Source organism: Nerophis lumbriciformis, linkage group LG28 (assembly GCF_033978685.3).
Source record: "Nerophis lumbriciformis linkage group LG28, RoL_Nlum_v2.1, whole genome shotgun sequence".
Taxonomy (NCBI): Eukaryota; Metazoa; Chordata; class Actinopteri; order Syngnathiformes; family Syngnathidae; genus Nerophis; species Nerophis lumbriciformis.
The window spans coordinates 24,616,922-24,636,470 of NC_084575.2; the positions used below are offsets into that span (position 1 = coordinate 24,616,922).

At 40.6% G+C, this 19,549-nt stretch overlaps 1 protein-coding gene across 6 annotated transcripts in view; it reads right to left on the bottom strand.

Moving 5' to 3' along the window:
• foxp1b (forkhead box P1b) overlaps nucleotides 1-19,549 on the bottom strand; it is a 536,506-nt gene that overhangs the window by 295,537 nt on the left and 221,420 nt on the right. For all 6 annotated transcript variants that reach the window (XM_061923944.2, XM_061923948.2, XM_061923943.2 and 3 more), the window contains exon 4: nucleotides 9,248-9,416. In XM_061923944.2, coding sequence (XP_061779928.1) covers nucleotides 9,248-9,406 — 159 coding nt within the window. In that variant the 5' untranslated portion in view covers nucleotides 9,407-9,416. The remainder of the gene's footprint in view (nucleotides 1-9,247; nucleotides 9,417-19,549) is intronic.

Genomic DNA, 19,549 nt, shown 5'->3' on the forward strand with positions numbered 1-19,549 from the left:
GGAATGAAGGAGTTCTTGAATCGAACACTGTGGGAAGGAAGCTGAAGGAGCCTGTTGGAGTATGAGCTCATAAACAATAGATGGTCCTTCATGTGGCCCCTGAGCTAAAATGTGGTTGACACCCCTGATCTAGGCCCATGCGTACTCAGAGAGTTGACGCACTGCACACAACAAGCCATCTTAGCTTGGTTGACCACCGCTTTGGAAGAAGTCACGTGACGGAATACAAGCAATAGATGTCTCTTGAACTGGTGCATCACTGAGAACCATAGGCGCCGATCCCGTGGGTGCTTCGGGGCCCCGAAGTCAACAGCCAGGGTGGCAGTATGAACAATGCCAACACTGTCATAAATATGCGCCTAATCGTGAAACCACACTAAGCAACAACGACAAACACATTTTGGAGGAATATTTGCACAACATAAACACTACAGAACAAATTCCCAGAATTCCTTGCAGCACCAACTCTTCCGGGATGCTACAATGTAGACAAACGCCATTGGTGGATCTACCCCTCACATCCACTGTAATGATAGCACGTACAATAAAGTACCAATGATTGTCACACACACACACTAGGTGTGTCGAAATTATCCTCTGCATTTGACCCATCACCCGCGATCGCCCCCTGGGAGGTGAGGTGAGCAGTGAGCAGCAACGGTGGCCGCGCCCGGGAATCATTTTTGGTGATTTAACCCCCAATTCCAACCCTTGATGCTGAGTGTCAAGCAGGGAGGTAATGGGTCCCATTTTTATAGTCTTTGGTATGACTCGGCCGGGGTTTGAACTCACAACCTACCGATCTCACCACTAGGCCACTGAGTAGGTTAATAACGTATCTTGTCGATACTACTATGATTACATCGATATTTTTTATCGTCACAAAATCTTGTTTTCCTTTTTAAAATTCCTATTATGTTTATAAACTCAGGAAATATGTCCCTGGACACATGAGGACTTTGCATATGACCAATGTGTGATCCTGTAACGACTTGGTATCGGATCAATACCCAAATTTGTGGTATCATCCAAAACTAATGTAAAGCATCCAAACAACAGAAGAATAAGTGATTATTACATTTTAACAGAAGTGTAGATAGAACATTGTGGAGGGAGGTGTAGTCAACGCTGCCTGTAGGAGCAAAAGTCACCGCCGCTGTCCAGGGTGCTGAGGACGAGGACCATCGGGCAGGGGCGGGGCATGTGCTGACGGCGAGACACAGCTGACAGGTGATTAGATTTCCGAGTGGTACGTGTTAATCTAATCATCTGTTGTCTTTAACAGTAAGCGGCCGGGAGCAGGAGGAGAGAGAGGATACGGACGTGACTGAAAAGTCACGTTCTGAGAGCGAAAACTTTGGATAAAAAGACATGACGATTAAAACTCTGTTAAAACCTGCACGCTTGGGTCCTGTGAAGTGTCTGCCAGTGGGACCGCTAGGAAGCGACTTCCACAAACATGTTAAAAGAGAAAGTAAGCAGATATTAACAGTAAATGAAAAAGTAGATGAATAATTCATTTTCTACCACTTGTCCTTAATAAATTTGACAAAATAAAATAATGATAAATGACACAATATGTTACTGCATATGTCAGCAGACTAATTACCGTATTTATCGGATTTAGCGATTAGGAGTGACAGATTGTTTGGTAAACGTATAGCATGTTCTATATGTTATAGTTATTTGAATGACTCTTACCATAATATGTTACGTTAACATACCAGGCACGTTCTCAGTTGGTTATTTATGCCTCATATAACGTACACTTATTCAGCCTGTTGTTCACTATTCTTTATTTATTTTAAATTGCCTTTCAAATGTCTATTCTCGGTGTTGGGTTTTATCAAATACATTTCCCCAAAAAATGCGACTTATACTCCAGTGCGACTTATATATGTTTTTTTCCTTCTTTATTATGCATTTTCGGCAGGTGGGACTTATACTCCAGTGCGACTTATACCCCGAAAAATACGGTATATGATTTCCTTTTCGGTGCCAATTTTGTTCGGCCCTTTTTATAAGTTACCGGCAATGTTGAAATAATCCATTTTAATAGCTACGGCCGTAGTAGCAGTTAGCATCCCATGACCCACAATGCACTTCTGCCATGACGCACAATGCACTTCTGCTATGACCCGCCCCCGCCGAATTATTATTGGTTGACGTTTGTGTTACGATTGCTGACGTGTGTTTGCTTCGTCTCTTACGCGAATGAGATAAATAATATTATTTGATATTTTACGGTAATGTGTTAATAATTTCACACATAAGTCACTCCGGAGCAATGTTCCCTCTAATTTTTCATGTGTGTGAGCAAACGCAAAAACTCCCTGAGCATTCAGTGGAGCCCACGTGAGCAACATCAGACGTGCACACTGTGGCTACACCAGCAGCACACCTGTCCCAAACCTGACTAAATAACAAGTTCAATCTCCATTCATCCATCCATTTTCTACCGCTTGTCCCTTTCGGGGTCGCGGGGGGTGCTGGAGCAACATTCTCTTATTATTATAATCAAATGACAGCGGTCATTTCCATGAGGTTATTTTCTAATATAAGTGTTTAGGCCCACTTACAATGACAATAACAAAAAAATATTGTTTTTCATGAACTGTGTACTTGTATTGTTTGTCTGGGTGGAGGTCCTGCTTTGGAAATAATTTGTACCCCTTTCAGACATTGCATTTAGTTCCCGTTAAAACATTCACATGTTGCACAATGAGATGTAAGCAGGGGATCATGTGTACATTCCTGCAACTTCCTGTTTGTAAAAAATATATTTTTATTCGTATTTATTTAATATACTAACAGCATTTCATGATTAATATTTATAAATGAAGATTCCTAATAAATTACACTAGAATAAGCACACATTTGATTGGTAAATCATAGTGTAACGACTTGGAATGACACTTTATGTGTGGTGTTGGAGTTGTCCGACTTTTTGTGTGGCTGTAAACGCATCGCTGCCTAAGTGCCATATGTGCATGTGTTGGCGCAAGTGAGAAAGAGCGAGCGGCTGCTCTTGATATAACAAAGTTGCTTTTGGTCTGGTTTGTACTGCAGAACATGACCAGTTTTGCTATATATAATTTTTTTTACTAATGTTTTGGTGATGTGTTTATGGCCGACAAAGAGTTTTGCTCAGTAAAGTGATGGATGGAATTCATGTCCTCAAAGCGTCTCGACAGACGTTACAATATTTGAACAATGATGACGAAAACTGTTTTCTCTGTCGTGTCCGCGTGTCGAAAATTGTTATGCGCTTATTTTTTTATTTGACTTTATGCGTGGCATAGATTTGCCCTGCGCAGAGGACGCTTGAGCAGTGCGCAATTGCACAGGCGCGCACCTTAGAGGGAACGTTGCTCCGGAGTATAAGTCGCACCCCCGGCCAAACTATGAAAAAAACTGCGATTTATAATCCGAAAAATACGGTAGGAGTCTTTGTTTGTTGACTTACTACTAAAAGACAAGTTGACCAGTATGTTCAGTATTTTATTTAAGGACTAAATTGCAATAATAAATATATGTTTTTTTAATGTACCCTAAGATTTTGTTGTTAAAATAAAGCCAATAATGCATACTTGCCAACCCTCCCGGATTTTCCGGGAGACTCCCGAAATTCAGCACCTCTCCCAAAAATCTCCCAAAATTCAGGAGGGGCTAGAGGCCACGCCCCCTCCAGCTCCATGCGGACCATAACGTTCTCCCAGCGCGGTAACAACACACAACAACAGCAGTCACGTTTTCGTCTACCGTAAACAGAAATGTTGTGACACTCTTAAACAGGACAATACTGCCATCTGCTGTACATGCATATGTGACAATAACATCTACGACTTTTAGAGAGTGCAGTGCACAACTGCGCACACAACAAGGAGACGAAGCAGAATGAATCATCAGAGAGGGTGTTCAGCATGGTTAGAAAAATAGTGACCGAGAATAGAACAAGGATGGACAATTCAACCCTTAACTCAACACTGAGTACATGAGTGTTATGTGTGTGTATATGTGTAAATAAATGAACACTGAAATTCAAGTATTTCTCTTATTTATATATATATATATATATATATATATATATATATATATATATATATATATATATATATATATATATATATATATATATATATATATATATCAGTGACGTGCGGTCACTAGAGGCAGGTGAGGCAGGGCCTCACCTGCCATCATGGAAAGAAAAAAAATGTAAAAAGAAAAAAAAAAAATTAAATTGTTATATGTATCCAGTGATTATACTATAAAGTTATTTTCCATTTAACTTCACCAGTTTTAGATTATTTTTATTCAAAATCGCTGAATTTTCACATTTGCCGTTCAAATACTGAGAAGAGACGGTGCGGTGATCAGCAGCCAGTTGAGGCACGTCACTCAGTTGTGCCTCAACATGGATTGCGGACTCGGCTAACTGCTTGCCTGCTGTGCAGTGAGACCGTATTGCTATATGAATTATATTATACATTTCCATAGTTTAGTTAGCTGAGGTATATAATGTACAGTGTATTTTGTCAACAACTGTATGTGTGTCTAACGTATTTCTTGTGCTGAGCGATCATAAAACTGCTGCGAAGACGCACTGGCTGAGGCTCGCGTAACCCCGCCTCCTGGTGCCGGTTAAGGCACCTCCGCCGCAGACTGCACCCCCCCGACGGGAGCGCCACACCAACCAAAGCCCACACCCAATCCCTCCACGTGTTAGACCGAATCCACCCAAAAAAAGTCACTTAACAAGAAGCCAAAAAGTGCAAAAACAACATTGCTCGCGCCGGAGGAGCCGTGAACGACTGCAGGGACACAACATTAGGTACACCTGCAGACTGCAGCACGGATTTCATATTTCATTCATTCACAACTCCTCCAACACCACTGTTCCCGCACTTATAAGTAAAGGTAAGACCATAATAACGTTTTTTTTTAATTAAATGTGCTTTTTTGTGTGCTACAGTTTGTATGTGTAAAGTTAAAGTTAAGTTAAAGTACCAATGATTGTCACACACACACTAGGTGTGGTGAAATTTGTCCTCTGCATTTGACCTATCCTCTTGCTCACCCCCTGGGTAGTGAGGGGAGCAGTGGGCAGCAGCGGCGCCGCGCCCGGGAATAATTGTTGGTGATTTAACCCCCAATTCCAACCCTTGATGCTGAGTGCCAAGCAGGGAAGAATGCTGGTATGAGCTTTTAAACATAACCCGTTAACTGCTGCCAATCAAATGGTGAATAAGATACTCTTTAGGGTTCATATGTTTGTAAATCTGACTGTGATGAAGTCAGTGCCTCACCAGCCATCAACCTCACCGCACGTCACTGATATATATATATATATATATATATATATATATATATATATATATACAGTATATATAATAAAATAAATATATATAGCTAGAATTCACTGAAAGTCAAGTATTTCTTATATATACTTGGTGAATTCTAGCTGTAAATATACTCCTCCCCTCTTAACCCCCCCCCCCCCCCCCCACCTCCCGGAATTGGAGGTTTCAAGGTTGGCAAGTATGCAATAATGACATTTTTCATGGTCCCCTTTATTTAGAAAAGAACCGAAATACTTTTGGTACCTGTATTGGGACAAGACTAGTACACACACCCACTGGCAGAAATGTAGATCGACGCCTATGCTGAGAACCTCCAGTGAAACACGGAAGAGGAAGTGAAACCCACTTTCACTTTGCCCGCTGAAAGCTTAGTGAACAACAACACTGATGGTCGCTTTGGTTTTCCATCTGCACTCTGTGTCGTTGCGCAAAAAAGCCGTGACGACAGAGCCTGTGCATCATCACCAAACAGCTCCTGACAACAGCCCTAGTTGCCCTGTCGGCAAAACCCCAGATAGCAGAAGACACACACTGATCTTTTCAATGTTGTTCCCTTAAACACGCTGTCGCATGCCACACATAACACTGACACCAACAGAAAGAGCCTGTCCCCGCCGCCTCTAAACTGAGACGCCGCGGAAACAATCGGGCTTGGGCGACAAGCACGCTGATGCTCGACCCGACACCTCATTGGCTAACACGTCCGAGCGTGGCATTTCCCTCCCCCCCAGTCTGAGGTTTGTTTATCGTGCCATCCCACAGAGTGTCGTTTTTTTTTCCCCCCCGCTCAAATTGTCAACAAAAATCCCGCGCCACCTACACACTTAAAAATATGCCGGAACATCACTATGAATATTTCAATGGAATTCTGCAGTAAACACATCTGGCAACAAAACACAATCACAAAGAGAGAGCACTTCCCCATATTCAAATATTCAAAAAAAAAATAAAAAAGGGCCTCAATATACATAAATAATAACACTAATGTGTTTATATACCGGATGTACTTTGAAGAGGGATGAAATATTAATTGGCACTTAAAGAGGGGCTTGCTGATGACGTGCCTTAATAAAGTGAAGACACACTGCAAAAACTGAAATCTAACTATGATTAAATATCTCAAATAAGGGTGATATTTTCTTATTTTCTGTCTAATAAGATCATTCTTCTCACTAAGCAGATTTTACTTGTTTTAAGTGTTTTGGTCCTAAATGATCTCAGTAAGATATTACAGCTTGTTGCTGAGATTTGATGACCTATATTGAGTAAAACATGCTTGAAACTAGAATATCAACTGTTGCAAAGCTGTGTCATCTACACTCACAAGTATAAAACTACTGGACGCCGTAAGTTTTTGCTGTCGTCCAGCATTTGGTTTTTGTTTACTTGGTAGCCAGTTCAGTTTTACTTGTGTTTTGCATAGCCATCCCTATGCGTCATTGCCTTTTTCCTCCTGTTCATTTGTGGTTTAAGCATTATATACGTTTTTTACCTGCATATTGTGATCACAACAAACCATCCTCGTCTCACCAGGCACATTCCGACTTTTACAAAGCAATGAACTACCTGCTGCCACCTACTGACATGGTTACCCTGCCGAGCTCTACACAGCACAGACACTAAGCAACGGCACATTATTTGCAGATTATAATTATCGATATGAAAAAAATATTTTTGGGACCAATTAGGTGAAGTTGCATTATTTCCCACGGCACACACTGCAAAAACTGAAATCTAAGTAAGATTAAATATCTCAAATGAGAATGATATTTGCTTATTTTCTGTCTGATAAGATAGTTCTTCTCACTAAGCAGATTTTATGTTAGAGTGTTTTACTTGTTTTAAGGGTTTTGGTCCTAAATAATCTCAGTAAGATATTACAGCTTGTTGCTGAGATTTCATGACCTATATTGAGTAAAACATGCTTGAAACTAGAATATCAAGTGTTGCAAAGCTGTGTCATCAACACTCACAAGTATAAAACTACTTTTTTAAGTAATAATTTCTTATTTCAAGCATGTAAAAAAAAAATCATGACTTTGACACAATTAAAACAGATGACAGCCATATGAGTTGGGAAATTGTGTTAGATGTAAATATAAACGGAATACAATGATTTGCAAATCCTTTTCAACCCATATTCAGTTGAATGCACTACAAAGACAAGATATTTGATGTTCAAACTCATAAACTTTCTTTTTTTTTGCAAATAATAATTAACTTACAATTTCATGGCTGCAACACGTGCCAAAGTAGTTGGGAAAGGGCATGTTCACCACTGTGTTACATGGCCTTTCCTTTTAACAACACTCAGTAAACGTTTGGGAACTGAGGAGACACATTTTTTAAGCCTCTCAGGTGGAATTCTTTCCCATTCTTGCTTGATGTACAGCTTAAGTTGTTCAACAGTCCGGGGGTCTCCGTTGTGGTATTTTAGGCTTCATAATGCGCCACACATTTTCAATGGGAGACGGGTCTGGACAACAGGCAGGCCAGTCTAGTACCCGCACTCTTTTACTATGAAGCCACGTTGATGTAACACGTGGCTTGGCATTGTCTTGCTGAAATAAGCAGCGGCGTCCATGGTAACGTTGCTTGGATGGCAACATACCTGTATGTACCTTTCAGCATTAATGGCGCCTTCACAGATGTGTAAGTTACCCATGTCTTGGGCACTAATACACCCCCATACCATCACAGATGCTGGCTTTTCAAGTTTGCGCCTATAACAATCCGGATGGTTCTTTTCCTCTTTGGTCCGGAGGACACGACATCCACAGTTTCCAAAAACAATTTGAAATGTGGACTCGTCAGACCACAGAACACTTTTCCACTTTGTATCAGTCCATCTTAGATGATCTCAGGCCCAGCGAAGTCGACGGCGTTTCTGGGTGTTGTTGATAAACGGTTTTCGCCTTGCATAGGAGAGTTTTAACTTGCACTTACAGATGTAGCGACCAACTGTGGTTATTGACAGTGGGTTTCTGAAGTGTTCCTGAGCCCATGTGGTGATATCCTTTACACACTGATTTTGCTTGTTGATGCAGTACAGCCTGAGGGATCGAAGGTCACGGGCTTAGCTGCTTACGTGCAGTGATTTCTCCAGATTCTCTGAACCCTTCGATGATATTACGGACCGTAGATGGTGAAATCCCTAAATTCCTTGCAATAGCTGGTTGAGAAAGGTTTTTCTTAAACTGTTCAACAATTTGCTCACGCATTTCTTGACAAAGTGGTGACCCTCGCCCCATCCTTGTTTGTGAATGACTGAGCATTTCATGGAAGCTACTTTTATACCCAATCATGGCACCCACCTGTTCCCAATTTGCCTGTTCACCTGTGGGATGTTCCAAATAAGTGTTTGATGAGCATTCCTCAACTTTATCAGTATTTTTTGCCACCTTTCCCAACTTCTTTGTCACGTGTTGCTGGCATCAAATTCTAAAGTTAATGATTATTTGCAAAAAAAAAAAAATGTTTATCAGTTTGAACATCAAACATGTTGTCTTTGTAGCATATTCAACTGAATATGGGTTGGAAATGATTCGCAAATCATTGTATTCCGTTTTTTATTTACATCTAACACAATTTCCCAACTCATATGGAAACGGGGTTTGTAGTAGTACAGTTGTTATTAGTGAGAATATACTTATTTCAAGGTATTTTTGGGTTCATTGAGGTTAGCTAATTTTACTTGTTTTGGAAAGTTTTGACAAGCCACATTTTCTTGTTCTATTGGCAGATTATTTTGCTTAGTTCAAATAAAATACCCCTCATTTTTGTATTTTTTTTCTTGTTTTTGAACACTGACTTTTTGCAGTGCAGGTGTGAAAAAGGGGGGGGGGTCCCGGCAGGGGCGGGGGTGTGGGGGTGTGGCGCTCTACCTGGTGCTGCTGGAGACGGGCGAGATCGGCGGCGGTCACCTCCGCTGACGGCGTGGCGCTCTTGCAGCGTCCCTCCCCGGAACTGTCCACCGCCCTCGCTCCTCCATTTTGATGAAGTGGTCCATTGCTTGTTGTCTCGGTCCCAGAGTCTTGCATCATGACTTAAAAACTTGCGGGGAGAAAACCAGGGACAGGGAGGGCGAGAAGGAGAGAAAGAGAGGAGAGAAAGAGACGAGGTCAAACAGCTGTTAAAACACAGCAATCAGGTTGTGTTACAAGTCCAGGACAAAATATAAACATCTGTCATATCCTTTTTGCTCGCAATTGCACTTTTATTACACGTCTCCTTGTTGGTCTTTGCACTGCCTTCCCTTGTTTTTTGTTTGTTCTTCTCGTATGAGGATACGGAGTCAAAACCAGGTTTTGTTTGAGTTCTCCATTATGAAATATAAATACGGGTGCTCTGGTGTGTCTAGCGTATATCGGCGAGGAACCCGACCTGGGTCGAGTTGATGCAGAGGGCCCGGGAAAAACACCGGCCCGAGAAAACAAAACACTTGCTTTGGGATCGGATATGTTTACTCGCACGGGGTCCCAGAAGAAGTGCCTTTTAACGGGGGAACAGGGCGACAACTGAAAGAGCGCCACGTGTAACATCCCATGCAAGTGAGAATGACGATACAGCGTTCCCTTGCCACTTCCACGGTCTTAGAGATGTCCGATAATGGCTTTTTTTGCCGATATTGTCCAACTCTTAATTACCGATTCCGATATCAACCGATACCGATATATACAGTCGTGGAATTAACACATTGTTATGCCTAATTTTGTTAATTAACACATTATGCCTAATTTTGTTGTGATGGATGCATTAAACAATGTAACAAGGTTTTCCAAAAATAAATCAACTCCATCCATCCATCCATCTTCTTCCGCTTATCCGAGGTCGGGTCGCAGGGGCAGCAGCCTAAGCAGGGAAGCCCAGACTTCCCTCTCCCCAGCCACTTCGTCCAGCTCTTCCTGTGGGACCCCGAGGCGTTCCCAGGCCAGCCGGGAGACATAGTCTTCCCAACGTGTCCTGGGTCTTCCCCGTGGCCTCCTACCGGTCGGACGTGCCCTAAACACCTCCCTAGGGAGGTGTTCGGGTGGCATTCTGACCAGATGCCCGAACCACCTCATCTGGCTCCTCTCGATGTGGAGGAGCAGTGGCTTTACTTTGAGCTCCCCCCGGATGGCAGAGCTTCTCACCCTATCTCTAAGGGAGAGCCCCGCCACCCGGCGGAGGAAACTCATTTCGGCCGCTTGTACCCGTGATCTTGTCCTTTCGGTCATAACCCAAAGCTCATGACCATAGGTGAGGATGGGAACGTAGATCGACCGGTAAATTGAGAGCTTTGCCTTCCGGCTCAGCTCCTTCTTCACCACAACGGATCGATACAGCGTCCGCATTACTGAAGACGCCGCACCGATCCGCCTGTCGATCTCACGATCCACTCTTCCCTCACTCGTGAACAAGACTCCGAGGTACTTGAACTCCTCCACTTAAATCAACTCAAGTTATGGTAAATAAAAATGCCAACATGGCACTGCCATATTTATTATTGAAGTCACAAAGTGCTTTTTTTTTTTAACATGCCTCAAAACAGCGGCTTGGAATATGGGACATGCTCTCCCTGAGAGAGCATGAGGAGGTTGAGGTGGGCGGGGTTTGTTGAGGTTCTGGGTATTTGTTCTGTTGTGTTACGGTGCGGATGTTCTCCCGAAATGTGTTTGTCATTCTTGTTTGGTGTGGGTTCACAGTGTGGCGCATATTTGTAACAGTGTTAAAGTTGTTTATATGGCCACCCTCAGTTTGACCTGTATGGCTGTTGACCAAGTATGGCTTGCATTCACTTGTGTGTGTGAAAAGTCGTAGATATTATGTGACTGGGCCGGCACGCAAAGGCAATGCCTTTAAAGGTACGCCCCCAATATTGTTGTCTGGGTGGAAATCGGGAGAAATTCGGGAGAATGGTTGCCCCGGGAGATTTTCGGGAGGGGCACTGAAAATCGGGAGGGTTGGCAAGTATGACTTGGAGACGCAACTGATCTGTACTTCTCCCTACGTCCGTGTACCACTCCGTACAGAGACGTTTTAAAAAGTCAAAAATTTTACTTTTTGAAACAGATACCGATAATTTCCAATATTACATTTTAAAGCATTTATCGGCCGATAATATCGGCGGTCTGATATTATCGGACATCTCTAAAAAAAAATACAATAATTGTACCTGTAGCCATTCACCTCGACTGAAGTTTGAACCCTGGTCCACCTGTTTGGAGAGCAAGTATCATAACCTTTATGTTGTGTTAAGGTGCGGATGTTCTCCCGAAATGTGTTTGTCATTCTTGTTTGGTGTGGGTTCACAGTGTGGCGCATATTTGTTGCAGTGTTAAAGTTGTTTATACGGCCACCCTCAGTGTGACCTGTATGGCTGTTGACCAAGTATGCGTTGCATTCACTTGTGTGTGTGAAAAGTCGTAGATATTATGTGACTGGGCCGGCACGCAAAGGCAGTGCCTTTAAGGTTTATTGGCGCTCTGTACTTCTCCCTACGTCCGTGTACACAGCCGCGTTTTAAAAAGTCATACATTTTACTTTTTGAAACCGATACAGATCATTTCCGATATTACATTTTAAAGCATTTACCGGCCGATAATATCGGCAGTCCGATATTATCGGACATCTCTAATCGTGGGTATTTCTTTAAACACGTTTTATAACTAGGGTTATCGAACAATTAAAATATATAATCGCATTGTTCATAGTTGACTTAAAATTACCATATTTTCCGGACTACAAGGCGCACTTAAAATCCAATTTTTTTCTCAAAACTCGACAGTGCGCCTTATAACTCGGTGCGCCTAATGTACGGAATAATTCTGGTTGTGCTTACCGACCTCAAAGCTATTTTATTTGGTACATGGTGAATTGATAAGTGTGACCAGTAGATGGCAGTCACACATAGGTTGCCAGTGTTCTGTACTGCTGGAGAAACTGATCAGGCGGGCCGGCTCTAAGATCGGAATAAAACTGGACTCACTGGTGACGGTGGCAGAGAAGAGGACTGTGGAAAAACTAGTGAGCATCATGGATGATGCCAGTCACCCTCTGCATACCGTTATCAGTAGCCAGAGGAGCCTGTTCAGTGCTAGACTGCTTCATCCCAAGTGCAGGACTAATAGACTCAAAAACTCATTTGTCCCACACACCATTAGACTGTACAGCTCCTCTTCATTTAAGAAAACTAAATGATTTGAAGTCCGAAAAATACGGTAACCTGCGAAGGTACTTTCTGACGAAACATCCAAATGTCGATGACAACGTACGTCCGGCCCCTGAGCCCTTGGGCTCTTGAAACTGTGGCCCTCTTCATCATGTAGTTAAATAGCCATGATTTTTTTTTTTTTTTTTTTATTATTATATCAACATAGAAAAAAACACACGATACACTTTCAACTAGTGCATCAACCCAAAAAAAAAAACCTCCCTCCCCCATTCACACTCATACACACCCACTCACACAAAAAGGGGTTGTTTCTTTCTGCTATCAATATTATGGTTCCCACAACATGGACAACACTTCTGCAAGGGACACAACACAGTCCCTGAAGCACACTTGATTGTTTGTGCTGATGGTCCACTAACATTTTCATTTAATTACTATTTTTTTTCTTCTTTTTTCTCCCTTATGTAATTATTTTTATATTGTTTTACTTTCCTTTTTATCCAAGAAAATATTTATTTATCTTATCTATAAAAAAAAAAAAAAAAAAAAAAAGGGAAAGAAAGGATCTTATCTTCACCAGACCTGGTTGTAAATGAAATTAGCTTCGTTTAAAGGTTGTTTTTTTTAAACCAGGTCCAGTCCAGATAATGTCCAAGTCGGGTCCAGCAACATGCACCTTTATTCATGTACATTGAGAAAAAAAAAATTAAAAAAAATGTTTTGGAACACAACAGATTGCATATAATCTATAAACAAAATTACACAAAATAAAATGTATGTACAGTCCAGATTATGTTCAGGTCACTAAAAATTAGGGAATACAACTACAGATAGCATATAATCTATAAACATAATTACACTTTCAACATAAGCCTTTGAGGACTTCCCATCTTTTTTTTAATGTTTTTTGGCATCATTATCGTTTTCAACCATGTAACTTTCTAAAGTTAGAAAATACTGAATAAATGTTTTAAAGAAAGTACCGTATTTTCCGCACTATAAGGCGCACCTAAAAACCACAAATTTTCTCAAAAGCTGACAGTGCGCCTTATAACCCGGTGCGCTTTATATATGGATTAATATTCAGATTCATTTTCATAAAGTTTCGGTCTCGGAACTACGGTAGACAGCCGCCATCTTTTTTCCCCGTAGAAGAGGAAGTGCTTCTTCTTCTACGCAAGCAACCGCCAAGGTAAGCACCCTCCCCCATAGAACAGGAAGCGCTTCTTCTTCTACTGTAAGCAACCACCCGCCCGCGTAGAAGAAGAAGAAGCGCGCTGATATTACCGTACGTTTCATTTCCTTTGTGTGTTTACATCTGTAAAGACCACAAAATGGCTCCTACTAAGCGACAGGGATCCGGTTCATGAAAAGACGCAATCTCTCCATCCGCACACGGATTACTATTTCACAGCAACTGCCTAAAGACTTTCAAGAAAAGCTGGCTACTTTCCGTGCATATTGTAAAAACAAGATAGCTGAAAAAAAGATCCGGCCAGAGAACATTATCAACATGGACGAGGTTCCACTGACTTTTGATATTCCTGTGAACCGCACTGTGGATACAACGGGAGCACGTACGGTGAATATTCGCACCACAGGGAATGAGAAGTCATCCTTCACTGTGGTTCTAGCTTGCCATGCTAATGGCCAGAAACTTCCACCCATGGTGATATTCAAAAGGAAGACCTTGCCAAAAGAGACCTTTCCAGCCGGCGTCATCATAAAAGCTAACTCGAAGGGATGGATGAAGAAAAGATGAGCGAGTGGTTAAGGTAAGTTTACGCGAAGAGGCCGGGTGGCTTTTTTCACGCAGCTCCGTCCATGTTGATATACGACTCCGTGCGCGCCCACATCACGCTGGTTTTTAATATATTATTAAAGTTTGACTGACCTATCTGACTGTTTTTTTGACATTCCTTTAGCGCAGTTAGATGCGGCTTATAACACGGGGCCCGTCTTATAGGTGGACAAAGTTTTGAAATATGCCGTTCATTGAAGGCGCGGCTTATAACCCAGGGCGCCTTATGGTGCGGCAAATACGGTAATACTAAGTGAATATCTGTTTTTTGGCCTTAAAAATAAACCTTTTACCGAGTACTATAGTTAAATTGATTAAATCATGATTGTCAATGAACTCTCCCAAAATAACAGCAACCACATCAAGCTTCATAAACAAACCAATCCTTAAACACATTTTTTCAACTTCCACCCAAAAGGAAGACACAATATGACAATACCAAAACAAATGCAGGGTGGATTCAGACTCCTGACAACAAAATCGGCAGTCAAATGACTCTGTCATATTCCATAATTTTAACATTTTCCCCGTGGGTGAGAAGTTATAAATAATTTTAATTTGAAAATAACGATTTTGCACATCAATAGTAGTTTTATAGATTAGTTTGAATATGGCATCCCACGGCAACGGGCAGTCAAAAAAGTCCTCCCATTTTCCAAATGTGTTGTATGGGGCAGCCTTCAAAGATTTCTTTATTAAATAAAACTTATATATTTTTCTATTTATTTTAGTTCCTTTTTGCCAACTCGAATTTCTTATTAGAGGTTTACAAACTAATAATTTAGTAGTTCCATAATTAATTATTTGTTTCCATCTTTTCCCAATGACTCCAGTTAGTTGATGAAATGAAAAGCTTGAACAAGCATCACCATACATAGTTCTAAATTCACCATACTTCATAATCTTACCATTCTCATTTATAAAAAAAAAAATAAATAAAATAAAAAATAAAAATAGCCATGATTTAGCGTCATCATTTGTGAGCAATTATACAATTATTATTACAAATACATAAGAGTGTACGGCAAAGGCATAGCATGTGCATGGTTTATAACAACTTAAAATGTATATGATATTAATAAAAATCATGAAATAAACAGGGCCCCGGCTTGGCGGGGTATGGAACGTAACTCCTGCGTTCCTTAATCGAGATATTATAGTATGGCTGCAAGGATTAATCCATTAGAAAAAAAGCTTTGGTTTGTATTCTGTTACTTCAATTAATCATTTAATTTTTGTAACTAATACAAAATTTATAAAAAACTGACCACATGGATTTTCCCGGAACTTTAAATGAACAGCAGAGATTTGTCTTTCAATTGGTATTATTGCACACATTTAAAAGCTGATGAACATTTATCATAAAAAAAAAAAAAAAAAGGTTACGGCAGAAATATAGTTGTTCGATTAAGCTATTTTCCTTAAATACACATTGTTGTTTTATCTGATTACTTTATTAATAGAAGAAACTAGGGTTGTACGGTATACCTGTACTAGTATAGTACCACAATACTAATGAATCATATTCGGTACTATACTGCCTCTGAAAAGAACCGGTTATCCCCCCATGGGCGGATCTACACCTAACATCCACTGTAATGATACCAAGTACAGGAGTGTATCTAGTCGATGCTACTATGATTACATCAATATTTTTTATCTTCACTTTTTTCATGTATTTTTTCTTTTTTATATTATGTTTATAAACTCAGTAAATATGTACTTGGACACATGAGGACTTAAGTTATAACCATTTTATCATCCTGTAACTACTTGGTATCAGGTCGATACCCAAATTTGTGATATCATCCAAAACTAATGTCAAGTATCCAAACAACAGAAGAATAAGTGATTATTACATTTGAACAGAAGTGTAGATAGAACATGTATAAACAGAAAATAAGCAGATATTAACAGTAAATGAACAAGTAGATTAATAATCCATTTTTTACAGCTTGTCCCTCATAATGTTGACAAAATAATAGAATGATGAATGACACAATATGTTACTGCATATGTCAGCAGCTAAATTAAGAGCATTTGTTTGTTTACTTAGTAATAAAAAAAAAAGTTGTCTTTTATGTTCACTATTTTATTTAAGGACAAACTTGCAATAAGAAACATATGTTTAATGTACCCTAAGATTTTATGTTAAAATAAAGCCAATAATGCACATTTTTGTGGTGCCCTTTATTTAGGAAAGTATCGAAAAGTGTCAAAGTACATTTTGGTACCGGTACCAGAATATTGGTATCGGGACAACCCTAGAAGAAACTAATCAATAGATTACTCGATAACTAAAATTATTGATAGATGCTGCTCTATTCTTTACCAGGCAAAAGCTACAGTTATGGATATAAACAAAAATGGAATGTTTGAAAACAATCTTGTCTTTCATCATCCAAGTTAACTGAATAAAATATTTATGCATATTTTTTTGTATAATGCATGCCTTCTGCTTTCAATAAATACAAACCCCGTTTCCATATGAGTTGGGAAATTGTGTAAGATGTAAATATAAACGGAATACAATGATTTGCAAATCCTTTTCAACCCATATTCAGTTGAATATGCTACAAAGACAACATATTTGATGTTCAAACTCATAAACATTTTTTTTTTTGCAAATAATCATTAACTTTAGAATTTGATGCCAGCAACACGTGACAAAGAAGTTGGGAAAGGTGGCAATAAATACTGATAAAGTTGAGGAATGCTCATCAAACACTTATTTGGAACATCCCACAGGTGAACAGGCAAATTGGGAACAGGTGGGTGCCATGATTGGGTATAAAAGTAGATTCCATGAAATGCTCAGTCATTCACAAACAAGGATGGGGCGAGGGTCACCACTTTGTCAACAAATGCGTGAGCAAATTGTTGAACAGTTTAAGAAAAACCTTTCTCAACCAGCTATTGCAAGGAATTTAGGGATTTCACCATCTACGGTCCGTAATATCATCAAAGGGTTCAGAGAATCTGGAGAAATCACTGCACGTAAGCAGCTAAGCCCGTGACCTTCGATCCTTCAGGCTGTACTGCCTCAACAAGCGACATCAGTGTGTAAAGGATATCACCACATGGGCTCAGGAACACTTCAGAAACCCACTGTCAGTAACTACAGTTGGTCGCTACATCTGTAAGTGCAAGTTAAAACTCTCCTATGCAAGGCGAAAACCGTTTATCAACAACACCCAGAAACGCCGTCAGCTTCGCTGGGCCTGAGCTCATCTAAGATGGACTGATACAAAGTGGAAAAGTGTTCTGTGGTCTGACGAGTCCACATTTCAAATTTTTTTTGGAAACTGTGGACGTTGTGTCCTCCGGACCAAAGAGGAAAAGAACCATCCGGATTGTTATAGGCGCAAAGTTGAAAAGCCAGCATCTGTGATGGTATGGGGGTGTATTAGTGCCCAAGACATGGGTAACTTACACATCTGTGAAGGCACCATTAATGCTGAAAGGTACATACAGGTTTTGGAGCAACATATGTTGCCATCCAAGCAACGTTACCATGGACGCCCCTGCTTATTTCAGCAAGACAATGCCAAGCCACGTGTTACATCAACGTGGCTTCATAGTAAAAGAGTGCGGGTACTAGACTGGCCTGCCTGTAGTCCAGACCTGTCTCCCATTGAAAATGTGTGGCGCATTATGAAGCCTAAAATACCACAACGGAGACCCCCGGACTGTTGAACAACTTAAGCCGTACATCAAGCAAGAATGGGAAAGAATTCCACCTGAGAGGCTTAAAAAATGTGTCTCCTCAGTTCCCAAACGTTTAAAAAGTGTTGTTAAAAGGAAAGGCCATGTAACACAGTGGTGAACATGCCCTTTCCCAACTACTTTGTCACGTGTTGCAGCCATGAAATTCTAAGTTAATTATTATTTGCAAAAAAAAAGAAAGTTTATGAGTTTGAACATCAAATATGTTGTCTTTGTAGTGCATTCAATTGAATATGGGTTGAAAAGGATTTGCAAATCATTGTATTCCGTTTATATTTACATCTAACACAATTTCCCAACTCATATGGAAACGGGGTTTGTAGAAAACAAAGCATCAAGTCACAAGTATTTGCTAACATGTTACGTCTAGTGTTCTGTCAAGAATTGACGACTCCCTCAGTTCTTCCAATCAGTCGGATGATTTACAGCGTTGGTCGCACTGGTGCAACTGACACATCCTCCCAATTTAGGGTTAATGAAGCTGACCAAGTCGGGCAGAAGCAAATTAACTTGCCCGGTTAATTATTTATATGAAGCAGAATGAACGCCTTTAAAACACTCATCATGAAGTCAAAGGGAGAATGGAACTAAATACAGATCCACGGGGTTGCATTTAAGGCGTGTAAATGGGAGGGCTCGGACAGAGCGTCTCTAGAGCCGCAGTCCAAACAAGATGCAGACATGTCTCGACACCAGTGGGACACCCACTCAAACTGACAGACGGGAAATTGAGGTTGATAACTTGTCAGGGAGAATATTTGGAAAATGATAGGTGGGAAAATAATCTCGACATCGCATTATTAAAAAAATAAACAGCACTTTTTTTTTTAGGTCATGGTATTGGCAAGCGTCTCAGGTCGGTATCTCGGATAGTGAACAAATTAAAAAGACGGTTCATAAAATATACCTGATTTACGTTATGTATACATACGGACATCAGTCTGTGGAACCTATCTTGCAAGAACCCAAACCTATCTTGCAAGAACCCAAACCAGGAGAGTCATGATTTACGTTATGTATACATACGGACATCAACCAGTCTGTGGAACCTATCTTGCAAGAACCCAAACCAGGAGAGTCATGATGTACGTTATGTATACATACGGACATCAACCAGTCTGTGGAACCTATCTTGCAAGAACCCAAACCTATCTTGCAAGAACCCAAACCAGGAGAGTCATGATTTACATTATGTATACATACGGACATCAACCAGTCTGTGGAACCTATCTTGCAAGAACCCAAACCTATCTTGCAAGAACCCAAACCAGGAGAGTCATGATTTACGTTATGTATACATACAGACATCAACCAGTCTGTGGAACCTATCTTGCAAGAACTCAAACCTATCTTGCAAGAACCCAAACCAGGAGAGTCATGATTTACGTTATGTATACATACGGACATCAACCAGTCTGTGGAACCTATCTTGCAAGAACCCAAACCTATCTTGCAAAAACCCAAACCAGGAGAGTCATGATTTACGTTATGTATACATACGGACAT